Here is a 21706-nt window from a genome sequence, read left to right as displayed (position 1 = left end):
TTTAATTTTTAAAAGCTGGGTTTGGTAACGAAAAGTGGCGGCTCTTGGGCTGAGAATATCGCGTCCCCGCCTCTGGTGTCGTTTTTCTTTAGGCTGGGGAGAGGTGGGGAGCCGGGGGGGCTCGTTCGGCGGGGGCTGCAAGGAGGGACAGGCGAAGACTGGATCCTCCGTGTTCAGGCCATCTGCGCCGAGCTCGGCCTTACGGTCCAGTGAAGCCCCAACGACCGAGATACCTCAAAGGTATCCTCCCTGTGGATTTGAACTATATATCGGTCGCCGGTTGCTGATGACTGAGGAGTGAGTGAGCCAGCTTTACCATCTCGTCTCGCCGTGGCACCGCATCAGCAGCTGCCAGGCTATTAAAGACCAAGACCTCGGAGTTAACGCTTGGTGCTTTTGGATTTAGAAAATACCGATCAGACCTAATCGAGATTAGACCGGCTTGAGAAGGCTGCAGGGCGGCCAAAAAGCCACGGATCGCCCGTTGACAGGTTGTCATCATGGGCAACGCGCCCACGGCCAGGAAGGGCAGCGAGATGGAAAGCGGTGGGTACCGTCGCCTGTACGCTACACATAACACATTGCTCTGTTCCAGCCTCACGAAATCACCAGAGACGGCGTGACACAGCGGCTATGTTAGCTTCATTTAACATTCCATGTAGCGGCCTATTTCTGCTGTCTGATTTAAAAAGATCCACTCATCCTGCTCAGTCCTTAAATAAGCCTGTGCCAGGATAGCTTTCCAGAACCCAAATTACGCAGCTACATTTCAATTAACTAACCTCATAATATAGAGACAGATGAATAGGTGCTCAGTAGTAGTGGTCCGTTTTGAACAGAGCTTTTTCTGTGGATTCAGTTGATGCTGCTTTATATTAAAGCAGGTGGTAGTACAGTTAACATAGCCAAATCACTTCACGAGGTGCAAAACAACCAACAGCTATTGTAAGCTGCAAGAATCTTGGCAACTTCACATCCTCTTGTACTCAAATCTTGGCGAGATCACAACAAGCTATGTGTCAGATATTTCCCAAACGCACAGTGCTTGTTGCTCTCTGGAAAGAGATGTTGCTGAAAGTGAGGGGGCTATTTTGTTTGGTGAACCCCCTTAAGGTTTGCAGATTGACACTGAGCTAGTCTGATTGTCTGCTGTACTGTAAGTCCAAATATAGAAGGATGAGTGTGCTCATGTCTGAGGTTACACTGTTGTGTGTGTTTTTTAATTCATCATTTTTGAAATAGCAATTTACTAGGAAATGATGCGTAAAGGTTTATTTAGTTATGTATGTGTCACAAACTGAAGTAAATCTGAATACTGTGATGGATTTTTTTTAAGAAAATCAAAGAAACAGTTATGCCAAAAGGACTGCTTGACATTTAAATCAAGACATCTAAGTATATGGCATAGCTACTTGGTATAAACGCATCCTGGTCACTGAGCAGCTGACTTGTTTAGTTAAGGTGAGAAGGGAAAGTGTTGATAGTTAATAGGTGAACAAGTGTTTTGAAATGTGTCCTGGGATTTGAGCTTTTAAATGAGTATACTTGTTGATGAGATTTCAAGTTCAGGTATTTTTTTTTGCACTTGAGAATATTCTGCATGTAGTTTTCAGGCTATCAGCCATATCTGGACTAATTGCTGTACATTTAGAAAAATCCCAACACAGCCTGAATTACCTTACAAACAGATAAGACGATCAGTGTGCATCTCAAAACTTTCTTCACATTGACAAATCATCCATGTAGCCTCTGGGTCTTTGTGAGTAATAGTTATGAGCAGGTGGTTTTACGATGGATATGAATAAAATTTGATTTAATTAACAATTTTTAGTCAGACTCTGTGCTGTTGACTTCAGACAATAAAGTAGGTGTTCTGTTTCTTTATTTTGCTGTTTTTTCACTTTCTGTATACACACAGATGCCCCACTAAAGCCTTTCTTATGTAAACACTGGTGTGTGTTTTTTCCACAGTCAAGGAATTCCTTGCTAAAGCCAAAGAGGACTTCCTCAAAAAGTGGGAGAATCCTGCACAGGTTAGTGTGTGTACTAAGTCTGCTCACTAAGCTTCCGAAATATGATACACAGGATATATTGTTTGTAATTTAATCCTAACTTTGTTTGCATGTTAGAAAAACAGAATTTTCACTCCCAATTCTGTATGGCCAAAGAAATATATACATTACTTCTGTGTGGGCTGCTGTTTTTGAAAATGCCAATCATAGCTACTGAAATTTCACTTGTTTCATGTCTTTATTGTTTATTTGTTCAGTATTACCAGCTATCACCTTATGCAAATGATAGAAAATGATAATTTTAATATATACAGATGGCGGTATAAATAAATTTGTTTGTAAATAGCATCAGTTTTATTGTTTATTGGCTATTTCTTAGTGATGATGCTACTGTCTGACTGTTTTTAAAATGCAAGTTACTGTTTCAAGTAAACTGTGACATAAAACAACTCCATATGTTTTGTCATATTTAATGCTGCAAATTTAAATTCAGTATACATATTTCATATTGTATGCAGTATGAGTAAGGAAGTTAGAAAATATCCCTAGGGCAATGTCAACTGTATCAACCCTAAAGCTGTGTGTGTGTTTTTTTTAAATTCACTTGTTTTAGATCACCTAATATTCTTCATAGACATTAATTAAACCATTAAATATACATAAATCTGTATCAACATTGTTTTAATTTATACTGTATATAATTTTCTCCATATGTTTTGGGACACTGGCTTATTTCTTTAGTATTTATTTAAGCTTATTGAAGTTAAATGATGAATGTGGGGTTAAAAATATACTGAATTTATATTCAATTTTATTTATTATTTTCAGATTGTCAAATGGACAAATTAACACAATGATAAAAAGGGCCCATTGGAATACTGTAATACTGAGCAAAGCTCACCAGTACTGCATTTTTTTAAATGGATCTCAAGGATAGCTTGTTTCACTTGAAATGAGAGCTCTTTCAAACACATGTTGTGGGTTCATAGCTCCCAAAAATGTACCACACTTGAAATAATCTCGAAAACTTTATTTTTTTAAAAATCTACTTAGGAAGAAGTAATGAAGAAACAACCCACAGCTGTCAGTGAAACAGGTTATGTAGCAATGATCCAATTACACTTGAGCAGCTCAAACTATGGCACTGGGTATAAAAATTGCAGTGAAGGCAATATTTTTGTTTTGACTTTTGAGATAAAGCTGAATATCTAAGCCTAAACCAATATTTATCACATATGTATGCAAAAAAGTCTATGGCAGTATCTAAAAATATATGAGTGTTAAGAATGATTTGATTCTATGTAGGAAAACATCAATTATTTATGATAAATAACTTTCTGGGAAGATCTCAGCCTGAGAAACAGTTCAGGTACCACAAACATGAGTAAAAGTTTTTTCTTTATTGCTTTTTAAATTTACACTGTATCCTGTATGCACATGTGTATTACTTTCTATTAAGAAATTATAAACCATAGATACCAAATATATTAATTTATATATATTATCTATTGCATATTTGTTTATGACATGTGCAAAGAATATATACCATGAAAATACAAGAATTAGTGGTAAATGTGAGCACACAAGTAGCTGAAAATAAAAACTTGCTACCAGCAACATGACCCTAAATATCCCATTTTCACAAAAATCAGCTAACCGTTTTTGTTTTGTCTGTTCAGAACACTGCTTGCCTGGAGCAGTTTGAGAGGTTGAAAACCCTGGGCACGGGCTCATTTGGTCGTGTTATGCTCGTGAAGCACAGAGAAACGGGACAACATTATGCGATGAAGATCCTCAACAAGCAGAAGGTCAGTCTGGGTCAGGGGTCACCAGAATCACAGAGGGATTGGGGTGTTTAAATGCGCTCCCATCCAATTTTTAGTTCGTCTTCCCACAGGATTGTCATAGAAAACAGAAATGTAATTGATGTGAATACTGCACTCGGAAGATTTTATTCTTTTATGGATTTTGTTAAAGGCCCTTCAAATACAGGTGAAATTGTTATCTGAACCCACTTGTGCTGAAAGCAGGGATTAGTTACAGTGACAGAGCGGAGGTTGTCTTTACGTGGATAACACCAGAGTAATTTTAATATTCAGTTAAAATAAATCTTTGACTTAATCTGTGAATAAGATGATAATTAATCCACAATATAATAATATTATGGCTTAAGTATCATCTTATTGATAAAACACTGTGATTGGGATTTTAGCAAAATCAAAATCAGAATGAATATCTATATCTATCTGTCATGCTGTACTAAAGTACTGGCAAATTAATTTTTGCATCAGTAGGGACATGAAGGTAATCCATGAATTTACAGTCTTCTGCGAGTACTACTGACAGAACACATGCCTGAGAGAGTGAATATACATGAACACGATGGTGTTGTTTTGCTATGGCTGTTTTCACAAAAATTTCTATGTTGCACTTGTTTCAGGAGGTGGGCATCATAGTTTTATTTATTTATTTTTTGCCTCTGCATACATAGCACCATACTGTTGTACTGAAAATTAACTTTAGTAAACTATTTCAATGGAGTTTTTGGTCCACAGGGTCTTCTCCCAGGGTAAACCCAATACTTTCACAGAAGCTAAACTACCATCACATCTGTCTAAGACAGACCAAATCACTTCAAGGACATGGGGTCCCCAAACCCTTTTAAAAATAGCCTCTGGCCCCACACAAGCCATTTTTGCACATGCAAATAGGGCAATGCGATGAAATAACTCCCTCAGTTTTCAGAGAACTGGGGTTACCCTGGTAAACAAACATTGCCTTTTAAGCTTTACTTGATATCGCACTATTGGAAATGTAGCTCACTCCCAAATTGCATGCTCTCCTGCCAATAGCACCTCGAAGGTCGACACCTCGCACCCACCCCAACGTTCAGCTAACAGGCCTCATTAAGGCATGCAAGTGAGGACGCAATCACATCAGAACAGTTCAAATTAAAAAATGTGTGGGACCCCCAACTAGCAATAACAAAGATGTAATCCACAGAAACATCCTTAACAAGGCCCCACAAAGTAGCCATTTCTCTGGTAGAATGTGGATGCTGGTGAATGCTGGTTGCACTGGTAATCATGCCATCACTATAGCCTCCACCATCTAGTGTCACAGCCGCTAATGAAAAGCTAAGCTAGATTCCCTAAACCTCGGCACAAAGGCAAGGGAAGGGACTGCAAACAGGAACTATGGCAAGATACCAAAAATTCCCTAAAGGCCTAAACTTGCCTTTGTGCCTCAGTTTAGGGTAATTGCCATCAGCTCTTGCTAATTTATATATGCATGTCAGAGTCTCTGGGGCCAGGTACCACTGACAGCCCTCCCCTCAAAAACAGCCTTCTAACCTTTCAATCAAGCATCTGTTTCCTCATAACCACCATACATAAGAGGACACTGGTTATGAACAATTTTGGGTCACTCCAGTGAGACATAGCTACCAGATATTTAGAGAAATTGTGACTGGGACTCAGATGACATCTCATATCCATCTGCAGAGAGGACACCTCCTGGGACACTGGCTATTACATGCTTGCATATCATATATATAAGCGTGACCTTATGGGGAAGATGGAAAATGGCCACAATGCCTGGATAGGAGGGAAAATGACATCCTCCTCATCGTCATCATTATCACCAGAAGATACTTTTTAACTCATCCCCATCTTCTTCCTTCTTGGGGTTGAGGAGCTGATTAAAAAAGGAGTAAGTTCAGCCTTGGGGTCTTTGATCATATCCCCCCAGCAAGTGCAAGCTGAGCTGGGTATGTTGCTCGGCTTTGCTGCAGTGTCAGAAAGACAGGGATCGGCTTTTGAGGCCCTGGGCACTTGCAAATGTGACTCCAGGATTCTGACTGCCCATGTGACGCCTTTGCATGTTTGACACCCACATAAGTGATTCAGAGGGGGGGGGGGGGGGGGGGGGGGGGGGGGGGTCCCTGAGATATTCAACCAGCAAACGCAACGTCCCTACCACTACCATTTCCCTGAGAGAATGCAGTGGCACCCATAGGCACCAATTTTCAGCTTGGACAGCTAGCAAATAGCTATACAAGCACAAGCTCACTTGATGTGAGGTGCAGAATTGCAACAACACGACGACTGCTTACTAGAAAAATATATTGTCCTAATTAAAATAGAATTAAATAAAATATTTATGTTAGTAATCCTGAAACCAGAAACGTTCAGGGAATACCTTTCACGATTGGATCTGTAAACTGTTAAGTGGATAACCTTGGTCCAGGATCACTGGTTAAGCTCTAATGATCTTCACAGGGAAGAAAGCAAGAATGCCTGGTGTGGGGCCAGGGCCTATTATAAAGGGGGTCGGGTGAGCCTGTGTCCTTGAAGTGATTGGTCAGTTACAGATGGAAGTGGTGGAAGTGGAGCATCTGTGATTGGTCTCGCCAGAGAGGCCCAAGTGGCATACCAAGTGAGGTTTAAAAGAGAATCCTATTTTAACCAGGTGCTGCCACCTTTCCGATGCAGCCTTGTTGTAACTGGTGATGTAGAATATGTTCATGAGTCTTCCCAGCCAAAAATGTGCCACAAACTCTTGTTTCCTGTTAAATTTTGCACTATTCTCCTTGCAACCTCCTTTCATCTAAACTACTTCTAACTCTAAGCTGATTTCCCTTGAAACCCCAACACGTTTCATAGTTATTTTAAAGTTCAAAGACATGGCACAATAGCACACTGGCCTATAGTCTTAATTATGGGGGGAAATCTTGAGAATACGGACTTCAGGTTGTTTTCGTAAATGCCACAGATGTCTAAGATTTTCTTGCTGTACCTGGAGTTTCTGTTTGTTAAAGTTACACAATTTTGGAGACAGTAATACTACTGTCTTTTCATAAAGAAGTAATGTAATAAGTAAGGCTCTTTTTATCATTCGGTGAGCAGCTGAGATATGATTTTGAGTGTCAGCAGAAGGGTACAGTGAAAGAAGTTTGTTGGAGGTGTGCAGTCTTTTGCCTGCAGCGCTACATCTGACAGCTCACTCTGGCTGTTGCTTCTTGTTCCATTACTTTCTGCAGTATTTCAAACTGATCTGCTGTCAAAAAAATATGTCAGTTATATTGTTTTATTGATGCATTTTTAATGAATGATAACAGTAACAAACACAATGCATTTCCAGTTAATACTTCATAATAAAAGCAAACTCATTTTTCAAAAGTTAAATGGTTTTAATGGGAAGATGCAGCAGTAGGAAATGTTCGGTTTGCATTATCAGTAACTTAATACAGCATTTTTTCCAGTAATGGTGCCACAGACACCCATGTTATAATCCTCCAATTACGAAAACACTCCAATATTGTGATGATTGGGCCATAGGGAGCACCATATCACTTCAACCTGTGGGAGATGTCTTAAGAGATATGTATTTAAATGAAAATTGCTAGTTTCATATTTGCCTTAAATTTCACAGTCTTGTCTTACTGGGTAAAATCTCTCTCTCTCTCTCTCCTTCTTCTTTCTGTCTCTCTCTGCCTTTCAGGTGGTCAAGCTCAAGCAGATAGAGCACACTCTAAATGAGAAGAGGATTCTTCAGGCTGTCAGCTTCCCTTTTCTGGTGCGGTTAGAGTACTCATTCAAGGTACGGACTATTTTAGGTGTGTGAGAGCACACCTGTCTGTGGTTGTTTGATGACAGTGAGTGACTGCTTAAATTCTCACACAAACGTGTATTCACTTTGCTAACTTGTGTTTCTCTTATGTTTATTAATTTGGTCCACTGTCAAATCATGTCAATTATGTTTTTTAGCACACGTACTCAGTTGTCTAACTCTGCCTATCACAAGTGTGCAGAAATGCTTACTGCTTGGCTCTTATTCAGCAAAACGAGTGACAGAAAAACTGCTGGCTTGTATTACTGCTGATCAACTCTCCATTATGATATTTTGTTATATCTCACTCTGTGTCATGTAAGCTGTGAGGAAGATAATACATCACTTTATTTTGAAGCTATTAAATATTAAATAAAAGCGATACTGTCATAATAGACCAGAATATATATATATATATATATATATATATATATATATATATATATATATATATATATATATATATACACATACATACATACATACATAAGCTGATCGCACAAGTGTTCAGTGGTGCTGAGCTGCAGGCCATTTCATTCTCTCCACTGTCAAATTCTGGAGGTAGTTTCTGATAAACCCCACTTTGTGGGAGCGAGCATTGTCATCTTGGAGGATGGAGTTGGGTCCCAGACCAGATTTGGCAATTTTTCTCATAAATGTGGCACCATTTAAGGGGAAATAATGAATCTTTCCAGCAGTATAAGATTTATTTCCATAAAGCTTTGTTACAACAGAGATCATTGACCCAAAACAAATTTCCCTACTTTTTGAGATAGATGGATAGATGCAAAGCAAAATTCAGCACCTAAGCAAAGCAATCAAGTAAAAAAAAATGAACACATACTAAAAGTTAACAGTAACAGTAGAAAAATAAATATGCTCAGAGACCTGCTATTTGCATAGATCTTTATTATACTTTTACTATGGAAAATGAATATGGGAGAACAGTTAAAATAACAACAAAAGAACTCTTTATTGAAGTGTCGCTTATTAATTCATTGAAAAGCCACAGACAAATGTTATGATCCATTCGAAGCTGTTTCTTAGCTGCCTGATTAATATATATCCATCTTTGTGCTGGTCTCAACCAACTCCTGGAGGAACTAACTTGCCACTAAATACTATTTTCAACTGCTAGTTGTTACTTTGGTCACTGCTGGCAATGGTCAGTGCTTTATTTAACATGTGTTATGCATGCCTGTACTTAAAATGATTCTGAAACAATAATAAGCAGAAAACGGCTAAAATTTGTTACAGATCCGATGGTGGTTTGGTTACTACGAACGACAACTCACGCACAAATTAGTTAATTCAAAAAATAATTTGCTTTATTTATTCAAACTATGAACTAAGTGGTCACATTAAGTCTGCATGTCTTTAAAGACCTCTTGGACGTGTTTACAAGTATCTTCGGCCAACAGATGAGAAGCCTATTTGTAATATTTTTGAAAATTGAGCACCAACTGTGATTGTTTTAATGATTAAAATTAAATAATTTATAGTGCATTAATCTTTCAGTCTACTACCCCTTCCATGGAAGGGGAACTTCACTTTGTGAAGTTGGCTTTAGATGTCACATGAGCGTGTGACATGGACGTGCACAGACTAATCCTGCTGATGGCTATACTCCAATTAAGGCCTTATTCAGGTTAAGCTGTTTAGATACACCTGGAAAGCCAGGGATTGACTATCCTAGACACCTTAAATAAACCTATTAACAGAATATTCCGGTCCACGTGTGTTGTCCTACACACAGGAGGAAGAGTCAACAAGAACATAACATACGCAGTGTGATTTGTGTTAGTCGGTTACACTACTTATATCTTGCAAAACTGTGATATAAACAACACACAATATACAAACCAGGCCTTGAGTAACATTCCTGGGTTAAAGTACTTTATTATTTATATGGCAATACTATAAATAATAGTCAGTTAATGCTAATTAGCAAAATACCAGCTAGATTAAACAATTTGGTAACTGGTGAAATTGCCCTTCTCTTTTTTAGCTCATGTAATTGAGTTGTTACTCCTGTATATGTGTGTACCTGAAGTGCATCCATACATAGGCATGCGTTTGTGTGTTTGTGTGAGTGCCACTAACCTTCGTCCTCCTTTCCGCAGGACAACACTAACCTCTACATGGTGATGGAGTATGTGCCAGGTGGCGAGATGTTTTCCCATCTACGGAGAATTGGCAGATTTAGGTCAGTGTTTGAATGAAGTTTATATCCAGAAGCATTTTGTGGATTGCTACAAGAGTAAACAGTGGACTTTGAAAGCATTTCTGTTATCTTGTATTCTACATAAGCACAAAGCACAACAACTCTAGAAAAGTTTGGGTACTGTGTCGCAAAATAAGATTTAAAAACCTTTTTTTCCCCAGAAGAATTATTATACTATCCATGTTTAGAGTTACATGACATTATAACTTAATTAACAGCTTAATCCAAAGTTGCAAGATGATCTGGCTCATCCCAAAGCAGCAAACAAATGTCATGTTATTTCAGATTATAGTATAATGTAGAGTATTGCTTGCCTACATCTTTTCCATGTATTAATTCCCATTCAGTATTCTTTCTTCTATCATGTCTCCTAACCTACAGCAGTATTTTCAGCTCTTCTCATCTCTATGCTAGTCTCAAGTCATCTCTACTGTTCGATCACCAAACATCTCTCTTTTTGTCTCGTTGTGTTTATGTGCAGTGAGCCTCACGCTCGGTTCTACGCTGCTCAAATCGTTCTGACCTTTGAGTATCTCCATGCTTTGGACCTGATCTACAGAGACCTGAAACCTGAAAACCTGCTCATAGACCAACAGGGCTACATACAGGTAACAAACTTACTGTTACTTATTTATCCTTCACAGACCCTGCTGATGCATTTGTGTTCCATATTTATTATGTCTGCAACTGACAGTAATTATTTTTAGCACACATTAATCCATCTGTTTTATTCCATTTATCTAACATCTTTTTACTTAAATATTTTAAAACTATCATCACAGTAAGAGTTTTCTAGAGCTCAAAATTAGAATATTTTATGCCACGTACAGCTCAACAGATATGAGGACAGTTATTTTCAGTGTGAGATTTGTTAACCTTACAAAGTTGATCTTCACTCTGGAATCGTCTCTGTGTGCTGGTGTACCACCCTCTAGTGGCGAACTGTTGCATAACAGCTGGTGACAATTTCCCTTGATGCGCCTGTTTTCAGTGCCTCTCTTTCTTGCTGCCTTTCATGTGGTGTTATTTAGCCTATTTGAATTTTCTTTCTTTCTTTTTTTTTTTTGCTTGTTTGTTTTTTTTTTTTAATTCGTTTTTTTTACTCACTGTCATTGTCATTGTTCTTTGTCCCCTTTTAGGTTACAGATTTTGGCTTTGCCAAACGTGTGAAGGGCCGGACCTGGACACTGTGTGGCACCCCAGAATATCTGGCTCCAGAGATCATTCTCAGCAAGGTGTGCTTGGCAGCCAGCTGAACTAACTTTAAGCTTGGGGTAGAGGCTTCTTCGTTTTTTAGGGCTAGGATTATATTCACTTGTGGATAGCTGTAGGTACCTCATAGGAAAGATTGTTTCTATTATACATTTTTCAGGTTTGCTTGGAGTCCAACTGGAAGACAAATGCATAACTGTTGGTTTTTCTGTGAGGACAAGTCCTAAAAATCATGTGAAAATATGTGAAGGTCCAATAGCTTACTTTGCTTACTTGCAAACTAAATACCGACGTTACACCCTTGTGAATTTAAAGCTGATCACACGAATAATCTGCAGTAATATACAGTCATATAAATAATCCTAGCAGGACAATATTTTAGCAGTACTTTTGACAAGCAAATTGCGGTTCACTCTACATGTGCATATACGCTTTAAGATACTGGGAGCATCGTGACACAAAAACATACCCATCTGTCTGTATCAGTCCCACCCCAGATGCTCTATGAATGTGTGTGCACAAGGATGAGAAGTTGTGTACTCCTGAGTAGAGAACACACAGTTCTCTTCAGTGTTTGACATATGTTAGCAAAACACTGATGACAAAACTCATTAAGAATATTGTTGTTTGCACAGACTGGCAGCATCCTCATTAGGTGCCAGGCTTTGGGAAGCTTACGTGCCAGCAACTTTATAATTGTGCAATAAGCATTAAAAGAACATTTGAAGTGCTGCAGTTTGTATATAGAGACATTTATGGGCTTTGTAACCCTGGTGGGTTGTGATCTATAGACTATGTGAGTGACAAGCAGGTTCAAGTTTCTCTTTCTTAAACACCAAAATGATGGGAGAGTATTTTCACTGTGCTCTCTGTAGCTCATGTCACTGGAAGACTGCCACATTCACATTCCTCATTTTTTTTCCCAACAGTTGAAGGTAGGATCAAAAATTGCTGTCAGACATGGGTGGGTGGAGGTGTTAAATAAGCAACTTTTAAATGTTACACAAATAATTATATAAAGTAGTTCATCCGAATGGTGTTGAATGGTAGTGCCCAATATTATAAACAATACTAAATAATGTGGTTAAACTTTTAATTCCAATAAATCCAAACTATAATGTAAGTGAGGTTTCCGCTAAATGACTGAACTACTAGATCTTTATAAAATAAGGAACCCAAGTCTCTTCTTACAAATATATGTTTACAATCAGACAGGAAAAGTCATTAAAGCAATTATTAAATCCAGTGTATATAATAAAATGTACCACAAGTCACCAAATTTAGTCTTAACAGACAAGCTTTTTGTCTCAAAGGCATCCCAAGATATTCCTCACAACAAGAAGTGAACATATCATTATCGAAAACTGACATATCATTATTAAAATGGAGCTATTCTCTTTATTTCATGCTCTGTATTTTTATTTTTTTGGATTTTATTATTGTAGTTTTGCATGATTCACAGTTCGAGGTAATCATTTGTCTTATTCTGGGACTTGGTGCAGCCCCTCAGTTCCTCCACTGTGACTGAAACAAGTTTTCACTCCTCTCCCTTTAAGGCCACCCTCGCTTTAAGTCAACTCACAAATGAAAGATTTGAATAGCAGGTGGGTGGGGCTTATGTGCTCAGGCAAAAGCTGTGTATCTGAGATGACCATATTAACGCCTGGTCTCTTTGTCATCATGCAGATCCACAAGCTTAAACAGAGTGCCAGAAACTGGGTGTTGAAAGCTGTCTGAAGCCTTATTATTTTGAAAGTTTGGCTATGCTTAATGTGAGCGTCGAACATTGTAGCAGTACATATCTGCACTTTGCATTAGGAAAAGATATTGAGTGTAAGATATCTTGGAAAGCTAATATGTAGTTAGATTGGAATAAGGATTGAATGAAATTGGCTGCAGAGTCTCATTTTGTTTTCTTTGTTCTTTTTTTGAGACCATGTATATAGGAATTCATTTGGGACCTCGAGTGTAGTGTGAGTGGACCTTTTAAAGGTTTGGTCCAAGTACTCCAACCATGTGTACTAACTATGATACAGACACGTGTAGACACAAGCTGTCCAGTAACTGACAGTAACTAAGGCTAACAGGTTGTGAATGCATCCTTACTATGTCCAGCTTTATATATCATTTTATAATCTGGAGATACTGAGTTAACAGTAAATTATGTGGAATAAAACAAGCCACTTTATTGATTTGTAATTTTACCATAAATAACAAACTATCAAGATAGTTCATTATTTATTTTCTGTGCTTTTTTTTTCTGGGGAATTGGTGCATTCGTTGATATTACCCCTGTACACAATTCATTATAGACATATGATGAAATTAGAGCTGGGCGATATAAGATTTCTTCATATCACGATATGTTTTTTTCATTTCAGGCGATAACGATATATATCACGATATACTATATTTGTAAGATTTAAATGTGCCGTTGCTCACAAGTAAAATGTGAAATAATCTGCAGCTTGTTTTGATTTAAATATTTATTTCCCATAATAAGTTCAACAGGGTAGATGTACTTAAGGAACATGAGACTTTTTCAGATAAATAAAGGCAAATATTGCAAACTACACAAAAGGCAGCCGCTAAAGCGTTTAAGTTTCAAAATAGAACAAACAAAACAGACTACTAAATTGTCAGTTCCACTTAGAAACAAAATATTAATTCTAAAAATAAATCTTAGTTTGTTTTACAGAAGAACAGACACAATTGACTAACTTTTGTCAATATCAAATAAACTGAGAACTAAAAGGAAATTCTCAATCTCTCCTTGTTGTATAGCTTAGCTTTTCAAACAGTTTTAACAGTTACTTTAGTCTGACAAAAGCCGAATGACGAATTAGCGCTTTCAGTCAGAGATTGAGCATGCACCGGTTTATTGTATTTCCAGACTTGCTTTCGGCACAATTTACAGTGCGCGCTACTCTGTTTTTTGTCAGACTTGAAATAGCCGAAATACCTTCACACTACGGAACTTCTATGGCCCTTCCGTTCGACAGTCTCTCCGGCATTGGAACCATCATCGGTTTTTTCTTCGGTAACCTTCGCTCACGCTCCCGGTTGATTTTTCTCTAGTCGGCACACTCATTTCCTCCATTTCCTTCCCAAACAAATACACGTGCGCCTTGGCACTTGTGCTGTACGTAACAAGTCACGTGACGTGACGCTGCAGCTGTGATTGGTTCGGCTCTGCGCTACTTAATTTGGATTGGCTGGTCTTCTTTTTTTTTTTTTAAGAGGACAAGAGAGATGAGGCCTATCGCAATAGTTAAATTTTTCTATCGAGAAAAAGTTATTTCGCAATACATATCGTTATCGTTCTATCGCCCAGCTCTAGATGAAATATACATTTACTGCGTCATTTTATATTTTATCTTAAATTAACTTAATGTTTTTTCTTTCTTCTTCCGTTACTCCATCCTTGTCATGCTCCACGCTACATCCACCAGGGGTATAACAAAGCAGTAGACTGGTGGGCATTGGGTGTACTCGTCTACGAGATGGCAGCAGGGTACCCGCCTTTCTTTGCTGATCAGCCCATTCAGATCTATGAAAAGATTGTTTCAGGGAAGGTGAGTTTGACTGTCTGATTAGCATTTTGTGCTAATATTTGATGCTTTACACAAGAGAACATGACTCATGATGTGATATTAGTTATTTTTTTGTTGTAAAAATATATTTTAGTTTACTTTTTATTTAACCTCCTAAGACCCGAACTCTTTTTAATTTCTCTTTGATATTTGGGCTGATTGGGACCCAATGAATGTGAAAACAAAGAATTACCAGATTTTTTTTTTACCTAATTTCTGTTTCTAAGAAAAATGAGAGCCACATATGAGGATATTCGTTGAAAATTTCGATAGAACAGTAGCAGTATAATGTCCTCGTAAGTGGATATCAGGCCCTTGTAGAGCAAAATTGAGTATTTTGGTCTAAATAACCCAAAATGTGATGTCCGCATATGTGGACGCCAGGTCCTAGGAGGTTAAGTTTCAGTTTTAGGTTTTTTTCTTTTTTCTTTTTTTTTGTGGTGGAGTGGGTATGGTGTAGTTTCAAAAAATGTGTTTTTACCACAGAAACAGGGACCAAGTAGAAGCATCTGTTTTGATCTGTTCAGCCATGTTTTTCCTTTGTTGGTCTCTGTGGTTTGCATTGTATTTGTTCCACACACATTGTTGTTCCCAGATGTGTAAAAAGCATCAATTTTTTACGCCGTCATATTAGAGAACCAGACAGTTAGAGCCTTGATCCAGCATAATAAATCTGATCAGGGCGGATGTAAGAGGAGCATATTTCCTTTATTTATTTCTTGTATATTTATAAGGGGAGTATTGTGATCATTTCCGGCTCCATAATTATATATTTGGACTTTAATAGAGTTGTGTTGCATGATTCAGATTCCAAAATAATCCTTACATATTTTATAACAACCCTTGATACAGCACCTCAGTTCATCCACTGTCTGAACTAAGCTATTTTGGCTCTGCCTCCTTTGAAGCCACCCTCTCTTTAATTCATCTTTCCTCTGATTGGCTGTCCACCTCAAACAAAGAATCTGAATAGCATCCTGTTCACTGTGTACCTGAGGTGACCATACTGAGACTATCTGCTATCTTTTGACATCATGCAGATCCAAAGTTATGTTCGCTTGTATATGAGTATTTTAGTGAACTTAACTTTCTCTGTGTGGCAGTTTGAACCACTGAAAACAGCTTTTGAAAATACCTTTGAGGATGAAAATTTTTGAAATCTATATGTCTGCATTTATGTGTGGACAAGGAAAATTTAGGTTTTTCTCTTGCAGCATGAAAGCTGTGCACCATTATCTCTCCCTCTCTTTTTTTATGTCAGACTGTGTGCCATTTTATTGTATGTGGGCTTTTGATTGACCAACATTTCTTCATGGTTGGGTTATATCACCATCTGTTGCTTTAGCATGAAATTGACAGTGTCTAAGATTTTTTTTGCATTTAAATGTGGATGGAAATATTTTTGAAAATCAGCTTGGATTAAAAAAAAGTACCTGTGTATGTGTGGATGTAGCCCAAAAGTGGAAAAAATATTTGAAACTGGGTGGTAAGAGCACTCTGAGCCTTCCCAGCAATTTCCCACCAAGGTCAGACCGTCCAATGGTCAGAGAGATTGCAAAGAACCAATGAGCTACATCTCAGACTCTACAGGTTTAAGTTAATATCTTAAAAATTCAAATTCATGACATTAAAAATAGAAAAAGACTGAGCAAATATGACTTTTTTTGGAAGAGTTGCCAGAGAAAACCACTTCTTTCTAAAAAGAACAAAGCAGCACAACTTAGGTTTGCAAAACTGCATCTGAATAAGACTTCTGGGACCCTCATTTGGTAATATGTGCATGGAAACATTGGTATACTGCACAAAGAAATGAAAAAAAAATCAGTGTCAGATTTATGACAGGTGCACACTGACCAATTTTTCTTACCACAATGCATATGTTAATAAATCAGTCTCATTCTTAATCATCTGCTTCAGGGGTGAAACATAACTCGGGTGCTGAATATTGTTTAGCCTGAGCTAGTCACTGTGGATCAGTTGATATGAAAAAGACAAACTACAGGAAAAAGAAGAAATTAGGTGGAGGACATGGAGCACATGATCTGTCAAACCCAGATAAGAAACGCACAGCAATAAAAACAAACAAACAAAACAAAAATGCGCCTCAAAATTCTCCATCATCTGTGGTATAGTGTCAAAAAAGAGAATATTAGAAGATAAGTTATGACATCAGACAATGATTGAAGTTATGTTTACGTATGTTTTATTTTGAGGTTTGTTTGTTTTTTAAATTTAATTGTAATTCTGAGTATTTGGGGCCTTACGATCAACTGTAAATGGTGACCAACAGTCAATCTGAAAATTAATAATAATAATAATAATAATAAGTAACAGTGGTGTAGTAGAAGTAGTAGTACTCATTTTAAAGACCTATGTCATGCCCTCATTTGTTCATGCACACAGTCTGAAGGACTTCTAATTATGTAAAATACAAACCTACGAAAACATTGATAAATCTGTGCGTGAAATGTTGTTGTGAGTACAGACTGTTAAACACATGAGAACAAAACGGACAAGTTTGGCCATACATGCACAGCTCCACGTTTGGAGAAAACCAGACACAGCATAATAGCACGTACACCTCAAACCATCAATCAACTCTGTGGAGGGGTGATGTGTTTTGTTTTGTTATTCTGTTATTGTGTGCTTATTCTAGAGTCAAATGTGACACCATTTTTCCGACAAAGGAAGCTTGGTTGACCAACGAGAAAGTGATCTCACACACACCAGCAAATCTAAAACAGAAGGTTCAAGGTGTTGCAACGGCCCAGTCAAAGTCCATACTTAAACCTGATTGAATTACTGTAGCTGGAACTCGAGAGCTGTGCACAAATGCACGCCAGCAAGCCTCAATGAACCGAAGCAACCGTTGTAAAGAAGAGCGGGCTAAAATCCTCCACAACAATGTGACAAAGTCTGAGAAGTCTCTCGCAAGACAATTACTGGAAGTTGTTGCTGGAAAAGGTGCTTCTACAAGCTACTGATTCATGGGATGTACTTAGTTTTTCCCAGAACTACATAGAGGCATGTCATTGTATTATAAGAATCTACCAATGCTTCACTACAGAAACTAACAAACCCGAGAGCCTGAATCTCATCACTACATGAAGTTATCACTGGTTCATTCCTCATTTTGTGCTCTGCTCTTAGGTTCGTTTCCCGTCTCACTTCAGTTCAGATCTGAAAGACCTCCTAAGGAACCTGTTACAGGTGGGAGCAAATACCGCAGGCATTCAGACGTTTAGGTTACATTTATTTTTCTTTAATGTGACAGTGAGAAAAATATGTTTGTGTTATTTTAAGGTGGATCTCACAAAGCGTTATGGAAACCTCAAAAATGGGGTCAATGATATCAAGGGACACAAGTGGTTTGCAACAACTGACTGGATTGCCATTTACCAGAAAAAGGTATGTTTTGGTGAGTGTACTGTGTGGCATGTGAGACTTTTTCTTCCCTTCAGTTTGTTTTATAATAGTTTCCTTTATGTGACTTTAGGTGGAAGCTCCCTTCATCCCCAAGTTCAAAGGACCAGGCGACACCAGCAACTTCGACGACTACGAGGAGGAGGAGATTCGCGTCTCCTTCACTGAGAAATGTGCCAAGGAGTTTGCTGAGTTCTAGAGTTAGAGAGCAAGAGAGGAAGAAAGAAGGAAATAGGGAGAGTCAAAGGTAGGCTGGTCAAGTGGGAGACATAAGGAGAAAGTACTGTCTCCTGTCCAATCACAAGCACCAGCTACAAAGAGGAAAAATCGGATAGAGAAGGGAAAAAGAGCAAGGAGACTGATAACCAGCAGTGTTGCCTTTTCTGTTGTGTTTTTGTTGTGTTTTATTTATTATTCTGTCTTATTTATGGATCCCTTTATAATGAAGGTGTGCTTCATGGGTGTTGAGAATCCAACTAATTTGGAGTTGCCTCTACACATTTTCACCCGAGATCTTCCCTTTTCCTTTTCCTTTTTTTAAATCCATCTTTTAGTCATATTCGCACCGCAGCAAAGAGAAATCAGTCTGTCTGTGCTGATCTAGTCCAGTCTCTTAGTCGTTACATGAAGACTAATGAGTTTTGTGCAAGTTTAGGTCTCAGTCTGGACAAAAGTTTCTTAAATTTTAACCGACAACTGGCTAACATGCTCTTTGTTTTTTTTAAGCAGGAAGGGCATGTAAGTAGCAGGTTTAATAAGTCTTGCACACATATGTACTTTCACCTCGGATGACTTTACATTTTGCAGTTTTATCTCAATTTTTCCTTCAGAATTTAAACTTTTACCTTTTCATATCATAGACACACGACATAACTTAAGGCTTGATGGGCCAACAAAAAAAACAAAAAAAAAATGAATGCATTGTGTGTGCAAAATAAATTTCATCGAGAGACAGATGATGTTTTAAGGGGAAAAAAAGTCAGTTACGTTTACTGTGTAACTATCCATCTACCGTTCTTATCATTGTTAGAATTAGTGCATATCTACGGTACTCCATTTTAAATGTTATTAGATACTAGTGGCTCCAATGATATCATGTCACGCTAACAAACAAGGAAATATGAGTAAGGGGATGGAATTAACTCAGTTTTTAAGGGTGTTTTAAAGAAACACTGTAACGTAATGGTATCTCAGGTTTGAACATATCACTTAATAGACATTTTATTAACATACAGCGTTAGGATCAGCAGGTAAATCTGTGATATGGATTTGGGAATTTAAAGTTCTGGTTCAAATTAAGAGAAACAAAAGGGAATATTCAGACTTTTGGTTAGCGTCTTCCACAGTTTGCCCTTCCAGAAGATTTGATTTTGCTAACTGACTCGACAACTTTGTTTTCATGAAAGCACTTCCTGTCTCTGCTCAGAGTTTATGTAATGGCCACAGTGATTCTGCTTACTGAATCAAGCCTTTGGCCCTTGATTACTCCAACTGAAAGAGACCGCTTGAGGCAAACTACCTTGAACTGCTTCCGGCTGGTGGCCTTCAGAGCATTTTGACCAGTCACTGATGGCAGTTTGGATAGTGCGCTTTTATGGTCTTCAATGGAAATATGTATTCATGTTCACCTCATCTTATTACCCATCCCTTTCTTCTTATCACTTGTAAAGTAGGACCACACTCCATGTGACAGTCTTATATGTGACAGCAGCTCTGTTACTGTTTATGTGTTTTAAACATGCACAGTTTTTGTTTCGTTTTGTTTTTTGTGTGTTGGTGATGATGTAAAGATGACTGGCACTCCATTTAACAAGTTAGTGAAAGCTAGAGCTTCTGGCGGTGAATCGAGCTAATACCGAGAAGAGAGAAAAATAATCATAGCGCACGGTATACAACCTGCTGATTTGAAGAATACAAAAAATAGCACTTTTGGTATTCAGTGTCTCCTTGGCTCCTGAGCTATGGTCACAGAATATTTCAGCAATGGCCAGAGAGGGTCGTTACTGTAGGATTTGTTCATTCACAATTTATGAGATAAAACAAAGTGACACTGATGTTCGTTTCAGACATCAAAATGCCTTCTTTATTGCTGTAATTTAATGTGCCACAATAATGATGGTTTCCTAATTTGATTTATACAGGCGCCTTGGTTTTTCTCCCATCGTTATAAACTGGATAATATAAATTCACATACTTCCCTCGAGTCTGAAACAGTTCAGATACCAAAAACATACATATATATATAGCAAGCATTTTCTCCAGGATACACATTTGTTATGTGTAATGGTTTGTGTCTATCATTTGTAATATGGAACAATAGCCCCCACGGCTAATTGTCCACTTGCCATATTTACTTATTTATTCTATCAACACTCTTTTCCCACTCTGTGCGTGACCCCAGATTTACAGTGTGGTAATTTGTTTAAAAAAAAGATCAATTTGAGAATGTGCATCACAGAAGCACAGTGTCAGCTGAAGGTCTTAAAGGACCACTCCGGTGATTCAGCTTTACTGTTTAGTAAACTTGCATCAGAGGCTGCGTTATCTTATTAGTGCCTTGCATGGGTCAAGCTCCAAAAAACAAAGTCCTACATCTCCCACATCCTTTAAATTCTGCATAAATGTACAGTTTGTAATGCAGGCTGTTTGTGACTCTGCAAGGCCTGTCAGGAGTACACGGGTGATGTGGTGTATTTAATTTCCTTTTATTAGTTTATTTAACAGAGAGAAAGAGATATCAACTGAAACAGGAGACACCATTTCAGAATAAATGGACTAGGACAATAATGCTGGGTCACTTTTAAGGCTACTGGATATTGTGCTTGTGTGTGGCATAGTCCCAAAAGTAAAGTTAAATGACCACAAACCAACTGCCACAGTAAACCTGGGGCTTCACAGAGAAATGAGTCACTTACAAGGCAACTAACATGGATCCGACATGTCTCTCCTGTATTAATGTTTCCCCTTCTTTCTCACTGAGGCAGATTAACCAGCTGAAAAACTCCAGATTTTATCAATGAATCTGACGCCAAAATCATAGTGGCAGATAAATGGTGGCAAGAGCTGCAAGCTGTAAGCCTAGTTGTAGTCATCAGCTGGCTTATTGGTTAATTTAAAAACCATTATTATTATTATTATTATTATTATTAAACTGTTTACATCACTTGTTGAGGTTTCACATTCGCTGTATTTCCTCCATGTCAGGTTTAATGTTGAATATATCATCATGGACAAAATGTTTGAAGTTATAATACAATATTATTATGTGTCTCCTCGATGTTTTTGCAGTGATACAACTTCCTCTCCATGCAGGCACAATGCTGGTACATACTGTCGCACTTTTTAGGGAAATGAGACCCCAATATAAACCATATTAACCCCCGCCACAGACATACTATACACACACATACACACACTGCAAAGGGAAGCGTCTAAAGTCACGGAAACGGTGACATAAAAATACGAAGTGTAATATTTTGCAACATGAGTATCATTCCAATAAAGTTTTACTTGTAAAATTCTCCTGAACTCCCGCGTCCTCATTTGGGTGTGGAGCTGAAACGTGAAAGTTGCACGTTTGCCGAAAAGTGAGCGGATGCTGAGGTATTTAAAGTGTTCTCGGTGGGAGGTTG

General features: G+C 38.0%; 1 protein-coding gene across 1 annotated transcript; it reads left to right on the top strand.

Moving 5' to 3' along the window:
• Window positions 1-145: 145 nt before the first annotated feature.
• On the top strand, window positions 146-21595 carry LOC134629372 (cAMP-dependent protein kinase catalytic subunit alpha-like). Its single transcript, XM_063476658.1, has 11 exons — window positions 146-546; window positions 1972-2033; window positions 3692-3820; window positions 7515-7613; window positions 9746-9828; window positions 10328-10454; window positions 10986-11081; window positions 14511-14633; window positions 17802-17861; window positions 17955-18059; window positions 18148-21595. Exons 1-11 carry the CDS (start codon window positions 501-503, stop codon window positions 18271-18273), a joined length of 1056 nt encoding a protein of 351 aa, XP_063332728.1. The 5' UTR covers window positions 146-500; the 3' UTR covers window positions 18274-21595.
• The last annotated feature ends 111 nt before the right edge of the window (window positions 21596-21706 follow it).

Source organism: Pelmatolapia mariae, linkage group LG6 (genome assembly GCF_036321145.2).
Source record: "Pelmatolapia mariae isolate MD_Pm_ZW linkage group LG6, Pm_UMD_F_2, whole genome shotgun sequence".
Classification (NCBI taxonomy): Eukaryota; Metazoa; Chordata; class Actinopteri; order Cichliformes; family Cichlidae; genus Pelmatolapia; species Pelmatolapia mariae.
This window is presented reverse-complemented; position numbering and strand designations above follow the sequence as displayed.